This window comes from Atractosteus spatula, chromosome 16 (assembly GCF_055471065.1).
Source record: "Atractosteus spatula isolate fAtrSpa1 chromosome 16, fAtrSpa1.hap1, whole genome shotgun sequence".
Classification (NCBI taxonomy): domain Eukaryota; kingdom Metazoa; phylum Chordata; class Actinopteri; order Semionotiformes; family Lepisosteidae; genus Atractosteus; species Atractosteus spatula.
Genome location: NC_142721.1, coordinates 11,483,403 through 11,501,999, shown reverse-complemented (window position 1 = coordinate 11,501,999; position 18,597 = coordinate 11,483,403). Strand labels below are relative to the sequence as shown.

At 38.6% G+C, this 18,597-nt stretch overlaps 2 protein-coding genes across 6 annotated transcripts in view; both read right to left on the bottom strand.

Moving 5' to 3' along the window:
- Window positions 1-3,431: 3,431 nt before the first annotated feature.
- Window positions 3,432-13,899, bottom strand: acte1 (actin, epsilon 1). The gene is made up of 9 exons (XM_088934568.1): window positions 13,797-13,899; window positions 13,083-13,232; window positions 12,271-12,399; window positions 11,769-11,879; window positions 11,453-11,537; window positions 10,000-10,161; window positions 8,602-8,793; window positions 6,861-7,042; window positions 3,432-4,823 (listed from the first exon to the last, which is right to left on the bottom strand). The coding sequence occupies exons 2-9, from the start codon at window positions 13,209-13,211 to the stop codon at window positions 4,680-4,682; spliced, it is 1,134 nt and encodes a 377-aa protein (XP_088790694.1). The 5' UTR covers window positions 13,212-13,232; window positions 13,797-13,899; the 3' UTR covers window positions 3,432-4,679.
- Window positions 13,900-15,085: 1,186 nt separating this feature from the next.
- The window catches only part of LOC148819568 (uncharacterized), a 31,100-nt gene continuing 27,588 nt past the window's right edge, over window positions 15,086-18,597 (bottom strand). For all 5 annotated transcript variants that reach the window (XM_088934679.1, XM_088934680.1, XM_088934683.1 and 2 more), the window contains 6 exons: window positions 18,378-18,527; window positions 17,882-18,052; window positions 17,339-17,430; window positions 16,892-17,026; window positions 16,498-16,612; window positions 15,086-16,217 (listed from right to left, as the gene is read on the bottom strand). In XM_088934679.1, coding sequence (XP_088790805.1) covers window positions 16,059-16,217; window positions 16,498-16,612; window positions 16,892-17,026; window positions 17,339-17,430; window positions 17,882-18,052; window positions 18,378-18,527 — 822 coding nt within the window. In that variant the 3' untranslated portion in view covers window positions 15,086-16,058. The remainder of the gene's footprint in view (window positions 16,218-16,497; window positions 16,613-16,891; window positions 17,027-17,338; window positions 17,431-17,881; window positions 18,053-18,377; window positions 18,528-18,597) is intronic.

Below are 18,597 nucleotides of genomic sequence, written 5' to 3'. Positions count from 1 at the left end.
AGCTACTGTAGCATTTTATGCCAGGCACTCTGGAAGGCTATTGTACCAGAAGAGAATAGAAAGCATTCTCAAGGCCACACACTGAGCAAGTTATGATATACTGTAACTTTTCCCCTTTCACTCTTACCAAACAGACCGCATGTCTGCACTCTATAAAGTTGCATCAAGGAAGATTTTTTTACCCTTTTTCATAATGTTTTTCAAGTGCTGTGAATTTGTAAGCAAAATTGTATTCTTGTCCTCTTTGAGATCAAGAGTAAAAACAAATGGTGTGGGAGTGTAGGAGCTATTATTTTCCTGGATGATGTTAAAAGGGAACTCCAAAATGGACAATCACAGTTAATACTATAAGCATTAAAAGGCAACACTGATACTGAGCGGGCAGATTCCCAGGAGAGAAGGGAAAGTTACCCAGGACTTTGGCTTCTTTGTTAACAGGGTAAAAAGGTATACAGAAAAACTTGATCTGAGAAAGTCATGCAAAGTGAAGCGGATCCCTTCGGAGAATGTTAGTGGTCAGGGACGATGCGACAGAAAGCAGAAATAGCAGTAATTGCTGTAATAGCAGGACAGCCTAGGAGCATAATGATGACAAATGCACATAACTTGATTATCTATTTAATGTACTTGTACTACCCTTCTTCCCATCTGATCCAATCAATCAACAGAAAGCCCTAAATCAACATTAATATTAATTTTTGAGATGCCCAGAAACACCTGTAATATTTACAGAACATACAGAGATGGATTTTGAAACCCCTGACTTCATATATATGTGACATATATACAGGATGTCAAACAGATACCAGGGCTCTCACACTTTGTTTTCCCAAATTAGATATCACTACTCTGCTATAAGGTACTAGATAATTATTTTACACCACTGGGTTTATTGTAAGACAATATTTTGTTAAAAGAGACATTATACACAAATGCAAACTCACGTATAGAAGTAGGGTAGAGTAGTTTATTGCCATACAGTGTATACATGCACATTGGAATTCTTAATCGTGCATGTATTCCTAATGAAAAACGACTAAGTTTTCAGTTTATAATCATTCCAAAAACAACTCTTTATTAGCTATTAAGGGGATTAGATCAGTCCAATTTCCAAATATTTCCATTTCTTCAGGGTGGGTTCATTGTCACAAAGTAAAATTTAACTTTCATTACCATTGACCAGCCTAGAAAACTAGATTTTGTTCAGGCTCAAAAGAATGAACTGGGAAAGATGAGGTTAAATGAAAGAATCCTTCCTCTGTCCTAGATACAGAGCAATGCCCTGCTTTCTTCATCTGATCACCAAAATAGGGCATGACTTAGTTTTCCACACGTCTGCAGCTTCTGATGCTGTGGACTAGGTGTATTGTGAAAGACAAAGAAGTTGACCTTCTATCAGTCATCAAGTACATTCCCAGAATGTTTAAGATAAGAAACACACAGAAAAAGGACATGATAGTTCTTAAGAGAACTCTGTGTGTTCTAGGACTCTTAAAGACAGCAAATTATGTTCTCAATTTTAATAGATGTTTTTTATGTGCTTACTGATGTATTTCATTATAACAGAAAGTGGAATTGGGGAATTTTTGGAAAATTTTGAATTTTTAAAGTGTACATTAGATTACATCATGGGACATGTCTGCAATACTTACATGAACTACATAAGCACAAATTCTTGATGATCCTTTGCCAAATGCACTGTATGAGTTAACTTTGAATAATAAAAGACAAACATATCTGTAAGATAATTGGTTCATTGAGTAAACGTTAGAGTTTAATTCATGGATAATTTCCTGGATGCCACCTTATTCATCTTTTTTGGTGTCTAGGTTTCCATTAAAACTTAATATTGGAGAGGAGGTTTTCTTTTTTAAAAAGTGCAGATCTTTTAGCAGAGCATTTCAAGGTCTGTGGATAAAATTCATCGTTCCTCATCAACAAAAATCTTAATCAATGTTATTTCTACTTATTCTTCTAAAAGGAAATGAAAGTCAATTGAGGCTTAACATGAAAAAGAAGTGAATTCATTCAATGGCTCTTACATTATGCAAACATTGTTTACACTTTATTTGGATGCACGTGTTGCTTTAGTATTTAGAGAAAAAAAATGAATTTTCAAGGATATTTTGTTGAATTCCCACTCCACTTAATGCCGAAATCCAGTGTGATGCTTAAGGAGGTTTGCGGCTGCTAAAAGCTGCGATGTCACAAAGCGCAAAGAAAGACCTGTCTTCACAGTTCAATCCCGCCATCTAGTGGTTTTGAAAGCACAATACGCTAGCCCGAAAAATAGCGTCACCTTTCCTCTTGGGCACCTCAGCAGACTGTCCGGCCACACAATAAGAGAAGATGAGACATACAGTAAGAAACACAGAACTGAAATTATAAAGTACTTAACACTCAGGAAGGTGAACTGTGAACTCAGTTTCTCCAGCATGTTGTTGAAGTTGAAGTTCATCAGAGTCAATTAGCTACCAGTAACTAAATGAGAAAGACTGGCCACTTGGTTTCCTCTTGTATCTTTCCCTTGTTATGTTCAATCCAACTACACTCTCAAAATCCCTCAGGAAAAACTGAATACACACTTGGACAACAAGCAAGAATAAATAAAAAGAATAAACAAGCACACAAAAAATAAGGAGAAAGATGATCTGTCTCAGATTGGATCTGGGTGTTGCTGCTTCCACATTTGAATTTCAAAAGAGTACTTGCAGGAAATCATACAAAGCAAAGATCTAAATCTATTGTAAGTTAGGATATATGTCAGGTCCAGAATATATTCACCTACAGTATATACTCTAGCTTCAAGTGGTCTCCTTGAAGAGGGAGATTCCATAAACTAACACAACTGAACTTAAATAAACAATATACCATATGCAATAACAAGCAATTTATATTTGTAAGCAATTTACTGCTAGTTTTTAAATACTTACAGTGGTATTTACACCAAAATAAATAATAATGTACCGTACATTAGGAAAAAATGTTGTGTTTAAACCATAATTTAAGTTGTGTGATTGCACGCACCGGATGTAGGTACAGTAGTATTTATCTTTTGCTCGGGGAAGAGCTTGTTATACTCAGAATAGGCCTATGGATATTCTTAAATGTGTGTCCATAGGAGACAGAAGCAGTATATAATACACATAATTTCCAAAATAAATAATGTGTGTCCTTGCAGTACAGTATAATTTAGAAAGCCTAATTACACCTGAGGCATACAGTACAAAGACAGAGCATACTGTATCAGAAGGAAAGGACAATAACTGGACTTTTTATCCTCTGTTAGCATTTCTGACATGGTAAACCCCCATAACTGTCCACTTAATTAGTGAAGTAAAATATGAATCTAAACAAAAGTGCTGCTCAAAGACAGAAATGGGAAAAAAGTCTGTAGCTGATTTAGTACCATGACACCACAAAGTACTATCTTTTTGGAAGAACTGGATTTTATTAAGACACATATGCAGCAGAGTAAGTATCAGATGCAATTGGTTGTCACTTTAATTTATCTCCATGCTGGTTAATAAGTAGTAAGTAGAGTACCCGTGGGACTTGTTACTATGGAACTTGGATGATGAAACAGCATTTCCCTGTGTCCCATGGGAGTTGCACTAAGTCATACAATTCAAGAGCAATATATAAAAAAACAGCACTCGCCAAACAATGTTATAAGGATTTAATCATGTGGCTGAAAGGTAATTTATTTGTTTTGTACACTGTAGATCCTTGGTGGGCAACTGCTTGAGTGGGAACATAGGTTTAATAGCACAGCACATGTTCCACAATATAAAGGGTATTGTCATTAGTTCAAAAGCTTAATTTTACCAGTCTGTGGTTTACCAGATTGATGAAAGCATTTTACAAACATTACTTAATGGAAATGTGGCTTAATGGAACTTTGGCTTCAGAGATTTATCTGCCTTAAAGTCCCTGTTTAAAGAAGTACAAACAAACGGGGAGGATCTGAAAGTGATTTGTGCAAGTAAAATGTGCATTCATGAGAAATCACACTGTAGCTAAAAAAAGAATCAGAAATCTAGAAAAAAATGTAGGGTTTTTGTTCATTTGGAGATTATAATATGCCTTTTCTTCCACATCACTGAAATGATTAATATAATTTATGCATACGGTGTCAGGTAAGACATGTATGAAGTGATAAAGACAATGGGACCAGTGTACTGTATATCCCCAATACTATTAGATTAAGATCTTAGATTAACATGATCTTTATCCAGGATTGAAGATGACAGTAAACCCAGAAGAAAACCTCCAGTCCAGGAGAGCCTTGATCTACTTCATTAAAGCTTTGTTCCTGAAAAACAAGCAGCTCCTTCCATATTGTACATTAATAATCCAGTTTATCAGAAAAGGCTGTCTCTCTATCCAATATACTGTAAAGCTTTTTCAGCTTTATGTGGAGTTCCAGCCAGGGCTGTTACAAAACAGATGCAATGCAACATTCATTTTTAAAACTATAATTTACTGTGGGAGACATACAATTTGTCAGATTCTGAACACAACACTGCTGGAGAATAACCACTTTGACCAAAGAGTTATCAGTAATTGACCCCTGTTTACGTGACATTTTGTGAGGCCACAACCTTTAGAAACAAAAAATAAAATTGCTTGAGACCAGAACTTCAGCAAGGGTATATTTAGCCATCCAAAGAGACACCTTAAAAACATTTCCGATGGACGATAGAAGGACCAGCTTCTTCATATTCATCTTTGCTGATCCACATCTGTTGGAAGGTGGAGAGAGAGGCCAAGATGGACCCTCCGATCCAGACGGAGTACTTGCGCTCAGGAGGGGCAATCATCTAAAGAGGAGGAGGCTTCTGTGAGGCATGCTCAATGCTTAGCAATTATTCTCATTCTGCTTTACCATGTGTCTTAACAACACTGCCAAGACCTCACCACTCACCAGACTCCAACTCCTTTAAGACTTTCTCACTCTTGAGTAGTGCAGCCAGTAAAGGTGTTCACTCTGAAAGCTGGCTGAGCCTTCAGAGCCTTGTTCTGTCACTGGCCAAAAGTGACCAGGTTTCTCCCAGAAGCAGCGCCAAGTGATTCTGTGTACCAGTCCTCCAGGGCCCTCTTCCAGTTGTGAGACAACACTTAGGTTTCTTTACAGTAGAATACTACCTTTCCTATTTTAAGTCTTATTTTCTATGAACTAGAACATCCATATTTTCTTTATTTTTCCTCTACCATTGTATGGAATATTATCTTTCTGTTTAAGCACAAAGGGTTTGATGTGCTCATTGTAGTATGCACATTACACTTGTCTCATTTCCTACAGTATGTAACAATTTGTGATGCTCCATTTCCATCCACTGATTTTTTATGTACACACATTATAAATAAATCTGTTACATTTTGGCATATTCTGTTTGCTATGTCCTCAGTTAAGATGATTGGCATATTACCGTTAAGTGGGAGCACACAGATGGCTCTTTCCTTCAAAAAAGGGAAATTGTTTTTGGTTTCAACATGTCAGTTGCACATTAAAATGCTGAAACCGATGGAGAAAGGCTCGTCTTGGGTGGTGTTTTATTGCAGATCGGGCACTAAAATAGACTCTGGAGAATGAAATCTGGTCACATGTCCAAATCCTCCTGATTTTTTCGTCCAGTCCAATTGGCTGAGCATTTGGCTGCAGTGTGCGGCATCATAAGAGTTCCTAAGATCATTTTTTTTGTTCTAGACTTTTGTGCATACATAGAAAAATCTAAACTGCGAATAAATAGGGTACAAAATAAATGAAAGTTCTTTTGGGACTTTTATTAGTTATTATTTAGTATGTAATTTTGAATCAGTTCCTTGCACCTAAGTCATGACACCTTCTCCTCCATGGTGCTGGCCTAAACTACGAGAGTTGGTACTGTTACCGATCGAAATGCATGGCATCTTTTAGACCAGCCCTCTTTAAAACAAACAAAAAGCTTTACAAGAATCTGGCTCTGCTAAACTATACAGCCACAGAGCATATGACAGCTAAACAATGTGCATTGAGTACTGTGAGAAGGCCCTCTACAGTAAAACTCTGCCCTCTGCAGAAAACCGTTCCTGTCTATTTTTTCTGTCTACGCCTAGTTAAGAATTTATAAAACAATTTATTGGAAGCTATTAATGGATACCAGTGAACCAAAAATAAAAACAGCTTAGGAGATAAAAAAATCCGAAACAACTGGAGCAATTTGCTGCTTGCTTGGATGCTGTCCACAGCTCTTGCAAACATAACCAGCAGCAATGTTTCTATTTAAATCCTCAATACAATCATCTCCTAGCACTTGTGCTGGAGAGTCAAAAGTACATTGTTGTTTAACTGCACTGTGATTACCCTGGTGAACTATATCTAATCCCTAGATTTTTGAGGAAGGAACATAATACACATTTTTATAAAAGCTGCCTGACAAAGAACAGTTGGATGGGATGAAAAGAATTCTAAATCCCTGTTGCCTCACATAAAGCTTTGCTGCTAGGAGATAAAGGAAAAAGAACAGGAACAGAATTTTATCTTCTTCAGAAATTACCACACATTATGCAGCAAATTACCTGGTTGTCTTCATATGTTATGCAGTTATTCCCAAAAAAGTGATATCATTATATTTTTTGACCAAACATAATATACACTTAAACTAGGACCTAAGTTGCTTAAAGATGTGTGTCCCTTTGCTGACATACTGTAAAGTAAGATTTTCCAAAATATTTTTCTTGCAAACCAAATCAATCAATTATACTAGGTAACACAGTATACTGTTTATCACTCAGAAAAAAAGTAAAGAATGGTTAGCACATTGATATCATCCAAGTGGGATAGACCCGAAGCAAGAAGAATGGATTATTGTTCATACCTTGATTTTCATAGTACTTGGAGCCAAGGCTGTTATCTCTTTCTGCATTCGATCACCAATGCCTGGGTACATTGTAGTTCCACCAGACAGCACATTGTTGGCATAGAGATCCTTTCGAATGTCAATATCACATTTCATGATGCCATTGTATGTGGTCTCATGAATACCTGCAGATTCCATACCTGTTAATGCAATAGATATAAAATTAAAGCTTAATTGCAGTGCAAGACAAGTCCTATACACTATATACTGTACCATTAGTACCACTGTTCTGTTCTTAATCTGAAATAAGTACAATTGCCACAAGGTGGCATTCCACAGCTTTCAGTTTTAATTGTAGCGTATTGAGACAAGGGTTATAAAAAGCTCATGTTTGCAGCTATTAGGGTCTAGAAACAATGGGTTATTTACCCAGCTGTAGCACCAGAAGCCACAGAGAATCAAAGGGGATTTTTGGAGAATGACTCTAGTTTATCATAATAAGAGTGAACAATCAACACCCAGAAAAGAATGGAAGCAAGAGAGGGGACGGAGAGAGAGAGCAGTGAGGCACGTGAGAGGACCTTGTTCTGATTCATCTTAAAACCAGATTCTAGCTACTGTAAGTACTTAGAGTGGAGCAGTGACACTCTGGCTAAGGATCTGCATCTGTGGCTGGAAGGTTTCCGGTTCAAATCCTGCGGCTGGCAGAGGAATCCTACTCCGTTGGGGTGCTGTACAAATGGCTGACCCTGTGCTCTGGCCCCAAGTTTCTCTCTCTGTCTGTGTGTCTCATGGAGAGCAAGCTGGGGTAAGCGAAAAGACAAATTCCTAATGCAAGAAATTGTATAGGGCCAATAAAGTGATCTTATCTTACTTGAACCTTGTTTCAGACAGCTTGCAGTCCAAAATTTTGAATTTCTTATTTTTGGAATCCTCTAATGGATTACAGACATTCACTCCAAGTTAGTGATGCATTTTGGAATGGAGAGATAGCTCTGGGTCACACTGTTTTACATAGAACACGGGTTTATCTGTCTTGATGGCCAATTATATAGTGTTCACATTACTGGGCTAGCAGTCTGGGATTGCAGTGACATTAAAACACAGGTCGCAGAGATGCACTGTTGTTGTTCATTCTGTGCTGTTTTCCTATATTCTTAACCCCCTATGAGTAACGATATTTGTTACAGTACAATACTGTTTTAAGTATTGCATCTAGTAAATAGAAACACTGATTGCACTGACAATATTATAGCCATCTGGCATTTAACAGGGATCTCTATTTCACAACAAACTGAGTTTATTCTGGCCGGCAGCATACCATCCACTTGCTGTCTATTTCTGGGAAATCCCTAACAGGCTGCTAATGATAAATTCTAATCTTAAACTTTTGAAGTCTGAATAATAAGACTCAAAATACTCTCCAAACAAGCACCTTGAGATTTGCCACCTAACTACTCAGGAGTTCCATCAGCAGTTGAGCTTTTTACCATTAACAGAAAACTAGAGTAGGTTATACAAGAGCCTTGAAACTGACATATGGTATTTTACATTAAACAAAAAAAGATATCTATTGTTTTGCTGTGTTCCACTGAAGTACCGTTGTGAAACAATGCTCTAATATGGTTTAAAAATAATCATTCAGATGACCACAGAGGCTGTAATCTGATGATGTTTCGGTCATCTTGTTACTGTTTTCAGGGATCTAGTTAATTGTGGTAGTTTCACAGCTGTTAGTGCTGTTTGCTAGTGGGCTTACCAATGAAGGATGGCTGGAAGAGAGTCTCAGGGCAGCGAAACCTCTCATTTCCAATAGTGATGACCTGGCCGTCGGGCAGCTCGTAGCTCTTCTCCAGGGAGGAGGAGGAGGCTGCAGTTGCCATTTCATTCTCAAAGTCCAGGGCCACGTAGCAGAGCTTCTCCTTAATGTCACGGACAATCTCACGTTCCGCTGAAGAATAGCAGAGAACAGAGCTCAGCACAGGGAAAAAAGGGTTTCTCTAATAATTCACGCAGGGACAGTGAAATGACCGTATACCTGCTAAATTCCTATTTTATTTAATAAAATTTGCTATGTTTTTTTTTATCTTAGGTTTAAAACCAATGGTTTTCTTTCACCAACAGGGTGTGCCCTTTCCTAACATTGCCCAACACCTTTCTCCCATTCCAGAGAGATGACTAATTTTAAAGGCGTGGAAGTCTGGACCAGTTTTTACATACAGCTCTTTTTAAGTCAATAAAGTGTTATTGTTTGCATAGTTAGCAATTTCCTTCAAAAGCAACAGCAGAAGAGTTTATTATTTAATTGCAAGTCGTGTTGGATAAGAACTTCTGGCAAATAAATAAATCCATCTATCCATTTTCTAAACACTTTACCCAGTACAGGGTTGCGGGGGCTTGTCTCGACAAGCGATGGGTGATGGGTAGGATACACCCTGGACAGGACGGCAGTCCATCGCAGGTCACACACAGACACATACGGTACAAGCGCTCAGTCACACTGGGGTCAATTTTTCTGAAGCCAATTAACATACCAGTATGTCTTTGGACTGTGGGAGGAAACTGGAGCACCCAGAGGAAACCTATGCAGACATGGGGAGAACGTGCAAACTCCACACAGATAGTTTCCCAGCTCCAGAATTGAACCCTGAGCCCCCACACTGTAAGGCAGCAATACTAACTACTGTAGATTAAAATTATGTTCACAGAGGGACTCCATTCATGTGCTTCTTAGGTTCAGATCTGACATTGCGGGAGTCTTATTTCACTTTGATCTGAAAACATCTGGCACTGCGCTGAAATGCAAGGGACATGCTTTTAAAGATACCATTTCCATCTCACTGAAAATAACTGCAGAGCCTCCCACCCACAGGCACAAAGGCCATCATTTCCAGGGATAGCATACAACATCATTCAGTCACAAGACTCTTCCCAACAAAAGCTGCCAAATCTTATCCGGTCATGAGATTAGTACATTCTTACTTCGGGGTGTGTTGGGTATGTCAGAAATAAAGTAGCAATGCTCTCTTTCTTTGTTTTTTATATATTCTTCTTTTTTAAAAACACCTTTGCTTTAATTTGGTACCGTATGATACTGGAAACTTTATTCAGCATTGCGTCAACTTTTTCAAATCCCAGATTATTAGAAAAAGCTTACCTGTGGTGACAAAAGAATAGCCTCTCTCTGTGAGAATTTTCATGAGATAGTCGGTCAAGTCCCTGCCAGCCAGATCCAATCTCATGATAGCATGAGGAAGGGCATAGCCTTCATAAATGGGCACGTTGTGGGTCACTCCATCTCCAGAGTCCAACACAATACCTGGAATGATTTAGTTACATGCTTTTACTTTCCATCATTTCTGATGGACAGGTATAGAGAGAATATATAATTAATTTGACACAAGTGCACAGCATGGGACAATGCATTAATTTGCACATAGGGCAAAGGGCAAAGGAGAACATGTTCCAGTGCATGAAGACTGTGCACACTAGACAGTGATACATCAGCATTTATACCCTTGTAATGCCCCGTACAGCCACTGATGGTCATTGTTGGTGTTAATGCCTTCAAGTGTAAACTATCATTGTCCATAGGAATCTATTCCCTACTTATATTCATACAGTACTAAATGCCTTACTTCATGGTGTAGTTTCCACGATAATTCATTAGTTCTTAACCTTGGTTCCAGTGATCTGCTATATCTGGTTTCTGATCCAGCCAAATTATTAATTACGGGAAAAGTGATTTAAATTTTGTATTATATGTATGTTTTTTAAACTTGCTCTTAGCTCTTAAAATCTGAATATAATTTTGTAATTGGTATGAACCCTGTAATTGGTATGAACCTCATTAGAGGGTTTCGGGAATGCCATACAGGTGTGAAAGACGAAATCTAACCCATTAGATTTGAACAAAATGAAAAAAGCCTGGCTCACTGTGGGACCTGTCTGATACAGTGTCATTCCCACCTTTGTCGGGTCCTCATCAATGAATCACCCATTAAGAACTGTTTAGTCAGAAATATGGAATCGAATTCTTAATTAGCAAGTTCTGCAGATATGGTTTATAGTTCAGTGTGCTGAAGTTTCTGGAAATAAGGACAGGGTGCAGAAAACAAACAAACAACCAAGCTGATAAATTACAGCCATCAATTAGCACCAATAATTAATGACCCAATTGAAATGAAAACCAGCAGGTTCAGTAGTCTCTCAGAAACAGAGCTGAGAACCACTGGGATAATTACTGTATATAACGACCCCAAACCACAAATACTGTAGATGCTTTTGTTTCTGGAGATTTTGATTGTACTAATAAAAGTGCTGTTAGCCAAATATCTATGCATTAGCTGGGCCGGTCCCGGGTGGAGACAGCATCAGAAAAAAAATCTGATTCAGGGTGGATTAAGAATAATTGTTTAATTAATTGAAAAGCCAAATGAACACGTCTCTGGGGTGTGAATCAGATGTCTGGAGTTCTGAGGTAAAAGAACATAACGTTCTTCAGACACGGCTTGTTCACACTTTGAAAGCTAATACAGTAAAGCCAAAATTCAAGGCTTTCCCAGGTTCTTTATTACTTGCTGCGTCTTAGATATCCTGACTGAACTTACCAGTGGTACGACCGGAAGCATACAGAGAAAGCACAGCCTGGATTGCTACATACATTGCTGGAACATTGAAGGTCTCAAACATAATCTGTAAAGACCATTAAAGGACAGGATTCAATACACAAATGGTTAAAAGGATGTTGTAGGAAACTTATGACAAGCTTCTTTAAGATTAAAGGAAGAATCGGCTTTTTTATAATAATGCAAAAAGGAAAGCTCATAAGAAACAGGATACAAAACACTGGAATCTCATTGATGAAACCTCTCCCACAGATATTATATGAAGTTTGTGAACAGATGATGTAAAAGCTAAAACAACCTGTGTCATTTTCTCTCTGTTGGCTTTTGGGTTTAGAGGGGCTTCAGTCAGCAGTACTGGATGTTCTTCTGGGGCCACGCGGAGCTCATTGTAGAAGGAATGGTGCCAGATCTGTGGATAAAAAGAACAAAAACATTTGTGTGAGAGGATTGTGGTTTTGGTTTGGAGCTTTAAAACTTCCCACATTGCTAGGCGGCAGGTCACATTAAGAGTGTTTGGAATTTCAAGTACCATTTTAAAACAGCCCTGAGCTCTCCACTGACAGCTCTTGGAAGGGCTGGAGGGGAGGGTGAATATTAATGTCCTTTCGTGTTATGATTATCAATCAGAAATGATAAAGTATGCAGAGTGTAAATATGGAGAATTCCGTTGAAAGGGTTGTTATGCCTTTTATTTGGATTTCTTAAAAATCTGATAACATACTGTAACTCACTTAGTGCTTTAGCTTAGGGAGTCCACTCCAAAATGCTGCAAATGTAGGCAGTGTCAGTATTTACTGTACCTTCTCCATGTCGTCCCAGTTGGTGATAATGCCGTGCTCGATGGGGTATTTCAGAGTGAGAATACCTCTTTTACTCTGGGCTTCGTCTCCTACGTAACTGTCTTTCTGTCCCATCCCGACCATGACACCCTATGTGATTATGAAAAACAAGACACTGTGTCAGATCCCTGTTGATTTTCATTCTTTTGTTTGGAAATATGAAATATGAATTATTTCTCTATCAAGCAGAGAATAAAGACATTAAATGAATTGCACAATACTTTGGAAAAGTATGCAGGCATTAACACTGGAAAGCTGTTTTTCCACAATTATGATCTTAAAAGGGGGTTGCTGGGAATGATTGGATAGGCATGATAATGTTAAAGACAGATTATCACTATTAAAGTATCAGAAATCAAAATATTACTTTCAAATATTGATCATCATTTATGTAATTCAGGAACCTCTGCATAAGGACTTGCACTATGATCTAACATCAAGCCCTCTGACTCCTGCAGGAACAGAGTATTTGTAAACCAAAGGCCACCCTCTTTCAATCACAACGACTGTTGTCTGAGGGCCAAAAAACAGTCCATGATTTAACCTGCAGAGCATGTCACTAGAAAAACATCGCTGATCTGGAGACTGATATGGAGATAAATTTGCATATCTATCAACTATCTACTACGGGAGCTCCAGAAGACTTAAAAAGCATCTACAGATGTGTAACACATTAGCAGTGCTATTTAAAGCTTCCCGAAAATGGGTCTGGAAAACCTTTAGAAAAAAGAGTCAGAACCAGGACTGAAATCAGACTGAGCTTGCTGCTGGACCTGGTGGCGGGGACGACCCACGATGGAGGGAAAGACAGCCCTGGGAGCATCATCTCCAGCAAAGCCAGCTTTACAGAGTCCCGAGCCATTGTCACACACCAGAGCAGTGGTCTCTTCCTCGTCACACATTTCTTTCGTGCCCTTGCCGACCTGTCAGATCACAGCCAAAGGTTAAAAAGGTTTTTATTCTAAAAACACAAGGGCAGAGGAGAAAAAGACAGTGTGCGGTACAGTTGTTGTACAACCATGTTCTCCGAGAAACAGGGATACACTCCTCAGAGCTACTTTAAATGCCATAGAGGACCAATTTGGAATCAGTATCACCTATGAAATCTTGCACATCACTTGCATATGCACAGACATGTGATTTTTTTCTCATATTAAATTTTCAGTTACTGTCTATCTGTCCATCTGCAGGCATTTACAAAATGTAATACATAAGTTGAGAAATATGGTGGCTAGTGCATAGTGCAAGAGGTTCTAAACTAGCTCTAAACTATAATTTATAACATTCAAAGATAAGCTTGTTACAGTGAAGTTTAGTTTCACTAAAAGTTACTAGCACAATGGCATTATTTTGTCATCACTGGCACAACTTGAATTGCAATATTCAATTGCATAACCAGTTGGTGTCATTACTTTCAAACTAGAAATACTAAGGAAAAAAAAGAAGAGATTAATAGTAGTATAAAGTGGCTGAATGGTTGAACTCACCCAGAAAAGCTGGAGAAGACGGCAGAAGTCGGCTAGCGCTCGCTTTGATAAAGTAAGTGTGCTTTCACCTGGCTTCCATTTTTATAGAAGCCTTTTTGGGAAGGAGGCCATTGAATGCCTTTAAAACATCAGCCCATTTTAGGAAGCATTTCCTTGCTAACAAGTCACAAAAGTGAATGACAGGCCGCCTCCGATAAATTAGGACAGGATTTCTCATCAAGCTGGAATCTTTCCCACTGAACAGGTTGCCTACAAGCTTTTAGGGTTTTAATATTAGAAGGTAATTTATAACATCAGGTGCCCCTAGCCTATGGACGGAAAATGGGTTCACTTGCGGTCTAACTGAAAGGCATTTCAGTATCTTTCAGCATAGCAAGCTATAAATAACTCCGAATGCATCACTCATTGAGCAAGCATGGTCATTCTGCAGCTGGAGTATTGTGGAAGTGGATTGGCCAGCCTGATTTTAAGTCACTCATAGCCATTCCAAAAGAACTATAAATGTGAAGGCAGTTTCTCCTCAGTGATTGCTTATAAATGTAAAAAGACCAATACTAAGCATAAGAATAGGCTAGATTAATTGGTTGAATGGGTGTTGCAAAAAAAAAAACATCTCTCATCTGGACGAGTTAAGAGTTACCAGAGTATACAAGGACAACCTACAAAAAACGCTTGGGTTCAATATTGAATCCTGGAAAAACTTCAATGACTTTTTTCCATTTCAACATTACAAAAAACACATCTGGAACTTTTTGTGAATTAATACATATACAGTACACGAAATGGTAAAAAAAAAGATCACTGTGTAATGTTTACTCAATAATTATGACATCTGTAAATCTGTATCTGGTACCCTTTTAATCAGAGAAGTAGATGTAACTGCCTGAAGACAATTCTGAATCTTGTCTTCATAAAGGACCTTAACTATTATCCTATGAAAAGCAGATATAAAAAATAGTGTACAAAAAAATCTTGAAATTTGTCATCAGCTCACTTCAGCAATTTTAAGTTACGAAAACTCATAACTTGAGATATAGTTAGCAGTCTTAAAACCAAAATAGTATCTTCTCCTCATATGAAGAAGGCTGTCAGAATTTACAATAAGGGATAGTCAAGTAGTGGTATACAAGCAGACTGAGAACATTTCAGCAAAAATGTCTGTAGAGATGAATCAAGTTTCTCAAGGTTTAGCAGAAGAGACAGATTAAGAACGAGACAGGTACCCCTATATCAAGAAACCGCTACACTTCATGAGATCATCAGATTTAGTTTATAAACACAAGAAAAAAAAGCTTTTAAATTCCTTTATTAAAATTAACAGAATGCAAGAGCATCTCCAAAAATCACACTGTATTGCACACTTCAGCCGTCTTGATTAGATCAAAAGGCTATAGGACATTCTTTCAAAGTGAATAGTGTACACGAACAGATACATTTTTTAAAAATAGATCCTGTATAGAAAATATGTAATCTTTGATGCACTCAGTAGTTTGGTTAGCTTCAATATTCTTCTCAATCAAACCATATATACACATCATTATACGGAACACAGAAGCTGAAGCAAATCTGCTGTATTGTACAGCATATATTTATGTACTCAAAGGTGATTTCTATGTAACCAATTTGAATATGATAAATACCGCATAACATAAAGAGAAAATTCCAATACAAGGGGAAAGAACCTGATATACAGTACATACACCCTTAAATAATAAACTCTGAGAGGAAAACCCTGCTGAATTGTTTTTATCAAATAACTATATAGCAGTTAATTCAGTGCATAGCTTAATCAGCAGCTAAGACATCATGGCACAATTTCCAAGCAACACCCTTAGTGTTTTTTAATACAGCAGAAGTAAATATTTAAGTTTTCAGACTCAGCTGTATGGGAGGAGTGCAAAGTGGTTACTTCTGGAGTGGTTGATACATTGAAATGAAAAATGGTTGCTTAAATGGAAATGGAGATTCAGGAGTTTTCACAAAAGAATAATTTTTAGGCAGCTTTCAGAAACAGCTTTAAATTAGCTGAGAAGAAAACCTTACTCTACCAAGTAAATCTTGATACCATGACTTAAATTTGTTCTAACACTATGACATAATATACTGGCTACTTTTGCTATCAGTACAAATTGACAGCTTTATTACTGAATGTGTTACATTCCTGCCTCACAACATCACTTCACCCCTCCCACAAAGCTCAGACCAAAGAATCAAACACTGGGTTCCAGCAGCACAAGTGTATTTGGTGAGAAATGTTAGTGTTTACAGTAGTCCAGTCAGGCACATGAAGACCACAACGTGTAATGCCAGCAGGTATGTGAGGAAAATGTAGCGCGATTTTGCTCTGGTCGTCAGCAGCTTAGAGCAGTACAGACTGCGGCCCCTCAACCATCTCTTAACAGAGAGAGCTCCACCTTTCATCTGGAGGAGAAAGTTCAGACAAAGTCATTGTTGACGAGGAAACATGTTTCCGACTTCACACTTGACAATATTGCAAATATTGTAAATAAAGCCATCCTTCTTTGCTAAGTAGCCTTCTCTCTTTTAACTCCCCACCTTGTGCCCTCAAGTAAACCTTTTCACCAGAATTATCTCCTTCAGATAAGCAGGATGCTGCATGTATCAGAAGATCAATTAATACTTTTTGTTGCTAGATAGCACTTAGATGAGGAAGAAAAGATGCAGGCTGCAATTTACCCACCTTGCGCACTACCACATGTTCAGCAGGGTCTATAATAAGTGCCCTGTGCTCCTCATCTGATTCAAGTTGAATGCTGTATTCCCTTGGAGTGGATCTAGAAATGCTTGCATCAATACTAAAATGAAATGGAAATAAGAATAAATTAGAACTTAGTCTTTAACCCTACTTAACACTGAACACTTACCAATCAGTATTTCTTTTTCTACCATTTCATTGCAAGTACCAGGTCAGGTGTTCTTTGAGTTGTTAAATATGAGTTAGCAAATGCTTTCGTTGGCCTGCAGAACAAGATGGGCTTTTCATCTGTTACACATCCATAAGCTGTGTGCAGTCTGAAAAAAAAACCCATAAGCTAAACAGAAGGAAACTGGCTGGCTAATAGACAGCAGTCAACCTTTTATCACTTTCCGCCACCAGTCCTAAAGCCTCTTCAGCTGCCTCGCGCCTGGCCCGCTCTTCAGACAGCTCCTCTGCCAGGTGGGACAGCTCCTGCTGTGTAGAATCCAACGCCTGCTCCGCTTCTATGAGCCTAGTGGGAAAGAAAAACAGAGAACAAGAGAACATCATGATGTATGAAGATTGAATGAAGTTTCACCAAACGAGTAAAATGAACTACTTTATAAAAAACATTTTTTGCCCCCAATTTGTGTTACATATTGTTGAAAAAACAAAGCCACATGCATGCACAAACAGTGATTTTGGAATAACAGCTAAAAGTCATGATCCGTAGAGTGACCCTATATACCAGGAAAGTTAAAGAAGCTTCTGTCTGTGAGCAGTTATATCAAACAAATTCTACATATGCTATATTTGTATTGTACAATGAAAGTGGCAGTTTCACCTCCTTCTCAGCTCACTAACGTCCAGGCTTTCAATGTCTACCATGGTCTTTTCTTGTGGTGCCCCTGGAGGCACCTCGGCAGCAGCTGCACCCTGGAAAGGAGAAGAGGTCAGCAGGGTCAACAGGGACTTCCAAGGTGGGAACTCGGAGAATTTATCAAACCTGACATTGCACCATTTAGAGGGTAGCACCCACAGTGCTTTACAGAAGAATAGCGCCAATGGGAGACACTGATCACCTCAGTCACTGCTGGAAGCCCACTGGTACCTAACAAATCACATACATTACTGTTTCACCAAAAACTGAAAAGACCCTGGCAGATTTATGTCCACCCCACACTAGCAACTGTGCAGCAGCGGTTGGGGTCAGCTAGTAACAAGAACCTAGGCTTCAACTGGCGGTGTCTGAGACACAAGACCCAAACCCTTTTCTGAAGGAGTACCTTCTGAAGGAGTGCGGCATATGGACAAAAGCTTGTTTAAGATGTTTTAAAACTATGATATATGAACCTTCACTTAGATGTAAATCAATGCTTTTACTCACTTGCACAGGGCTCTGGTAGGAGGGCAGTACAGCTGGTGTTTGTGTCTGGCTCTCCAGCCAATAACAGCGATTCTGAATTTCGCTGAGATTCACCTGCGTCTCACGCAGAGTTTGAGAAACGGCTTTCAGCTGCATCGACAAGCCCATTTTCTCTTCGATAGTTTGCATCATCTGAAATTACCGTTGCACGGAAATATCTTTAAAACATGAGCATATAAATCTTCTGATGTGTATTACTACGGATTTTCTTGAACATCACATCTTTTCATGACACTAATTTCACCTTGAACAGCCAATTTGATTAGGGCCATCACCAATGCACCGGCAGTAATTATAAATTTAACTACTGAATAATAACATTAGATGCTGAAATACATCTTGGAAATGCCACAGCGAAGGTGAAGGTTAGAAGTTTAATGAAAGGTCTGAGGTGGTGAATTTTGTCAGCAGCTTTGAGAACAAAGGAAATCTTATCAAAGACTCATTCTAGTCTTGCCTTGGCGTTCAGCTGCTGAAAGCGGAGGTCTTTCTGGTGAATCTCCTGTAGGCAACGCTGCAAGTCACTCTGAAGCTGGCCGCGTTCTTTCAGCAGCTGTGTAACTTGATCTGCAGAAGCCTCTTTCGCTGCCAGGGTAACACTTTCCATCTGCAAAACATCACCATATACACACGAAACAAACCAAAACACTGTCACTGCTCATCTCAATTCATCAATC

Coding starts and splice junctions, on each gene's coding strand:
- acte1 (XM_088934568.1), bottom strand. CDS start 13,211: ATGTGTGACGAGGAAGAGACCACTGCTCTGGTGTGTGACAATGGCTCG. Junction 10,162..11,452: donor TGCTTCCGGTCGTACCACTG/GTAAGTTCAGTC, acceptor AAATCATTCCAG/GTATTGTGTTGGACTCTGGA. Junction 8,794..9,999: donor CTATTCTTTTGTCACCACAG/GTAAGCTTTTTC, acceptor GCTATTCTTCAG/CGGAACGTGAGATTGTCCGT.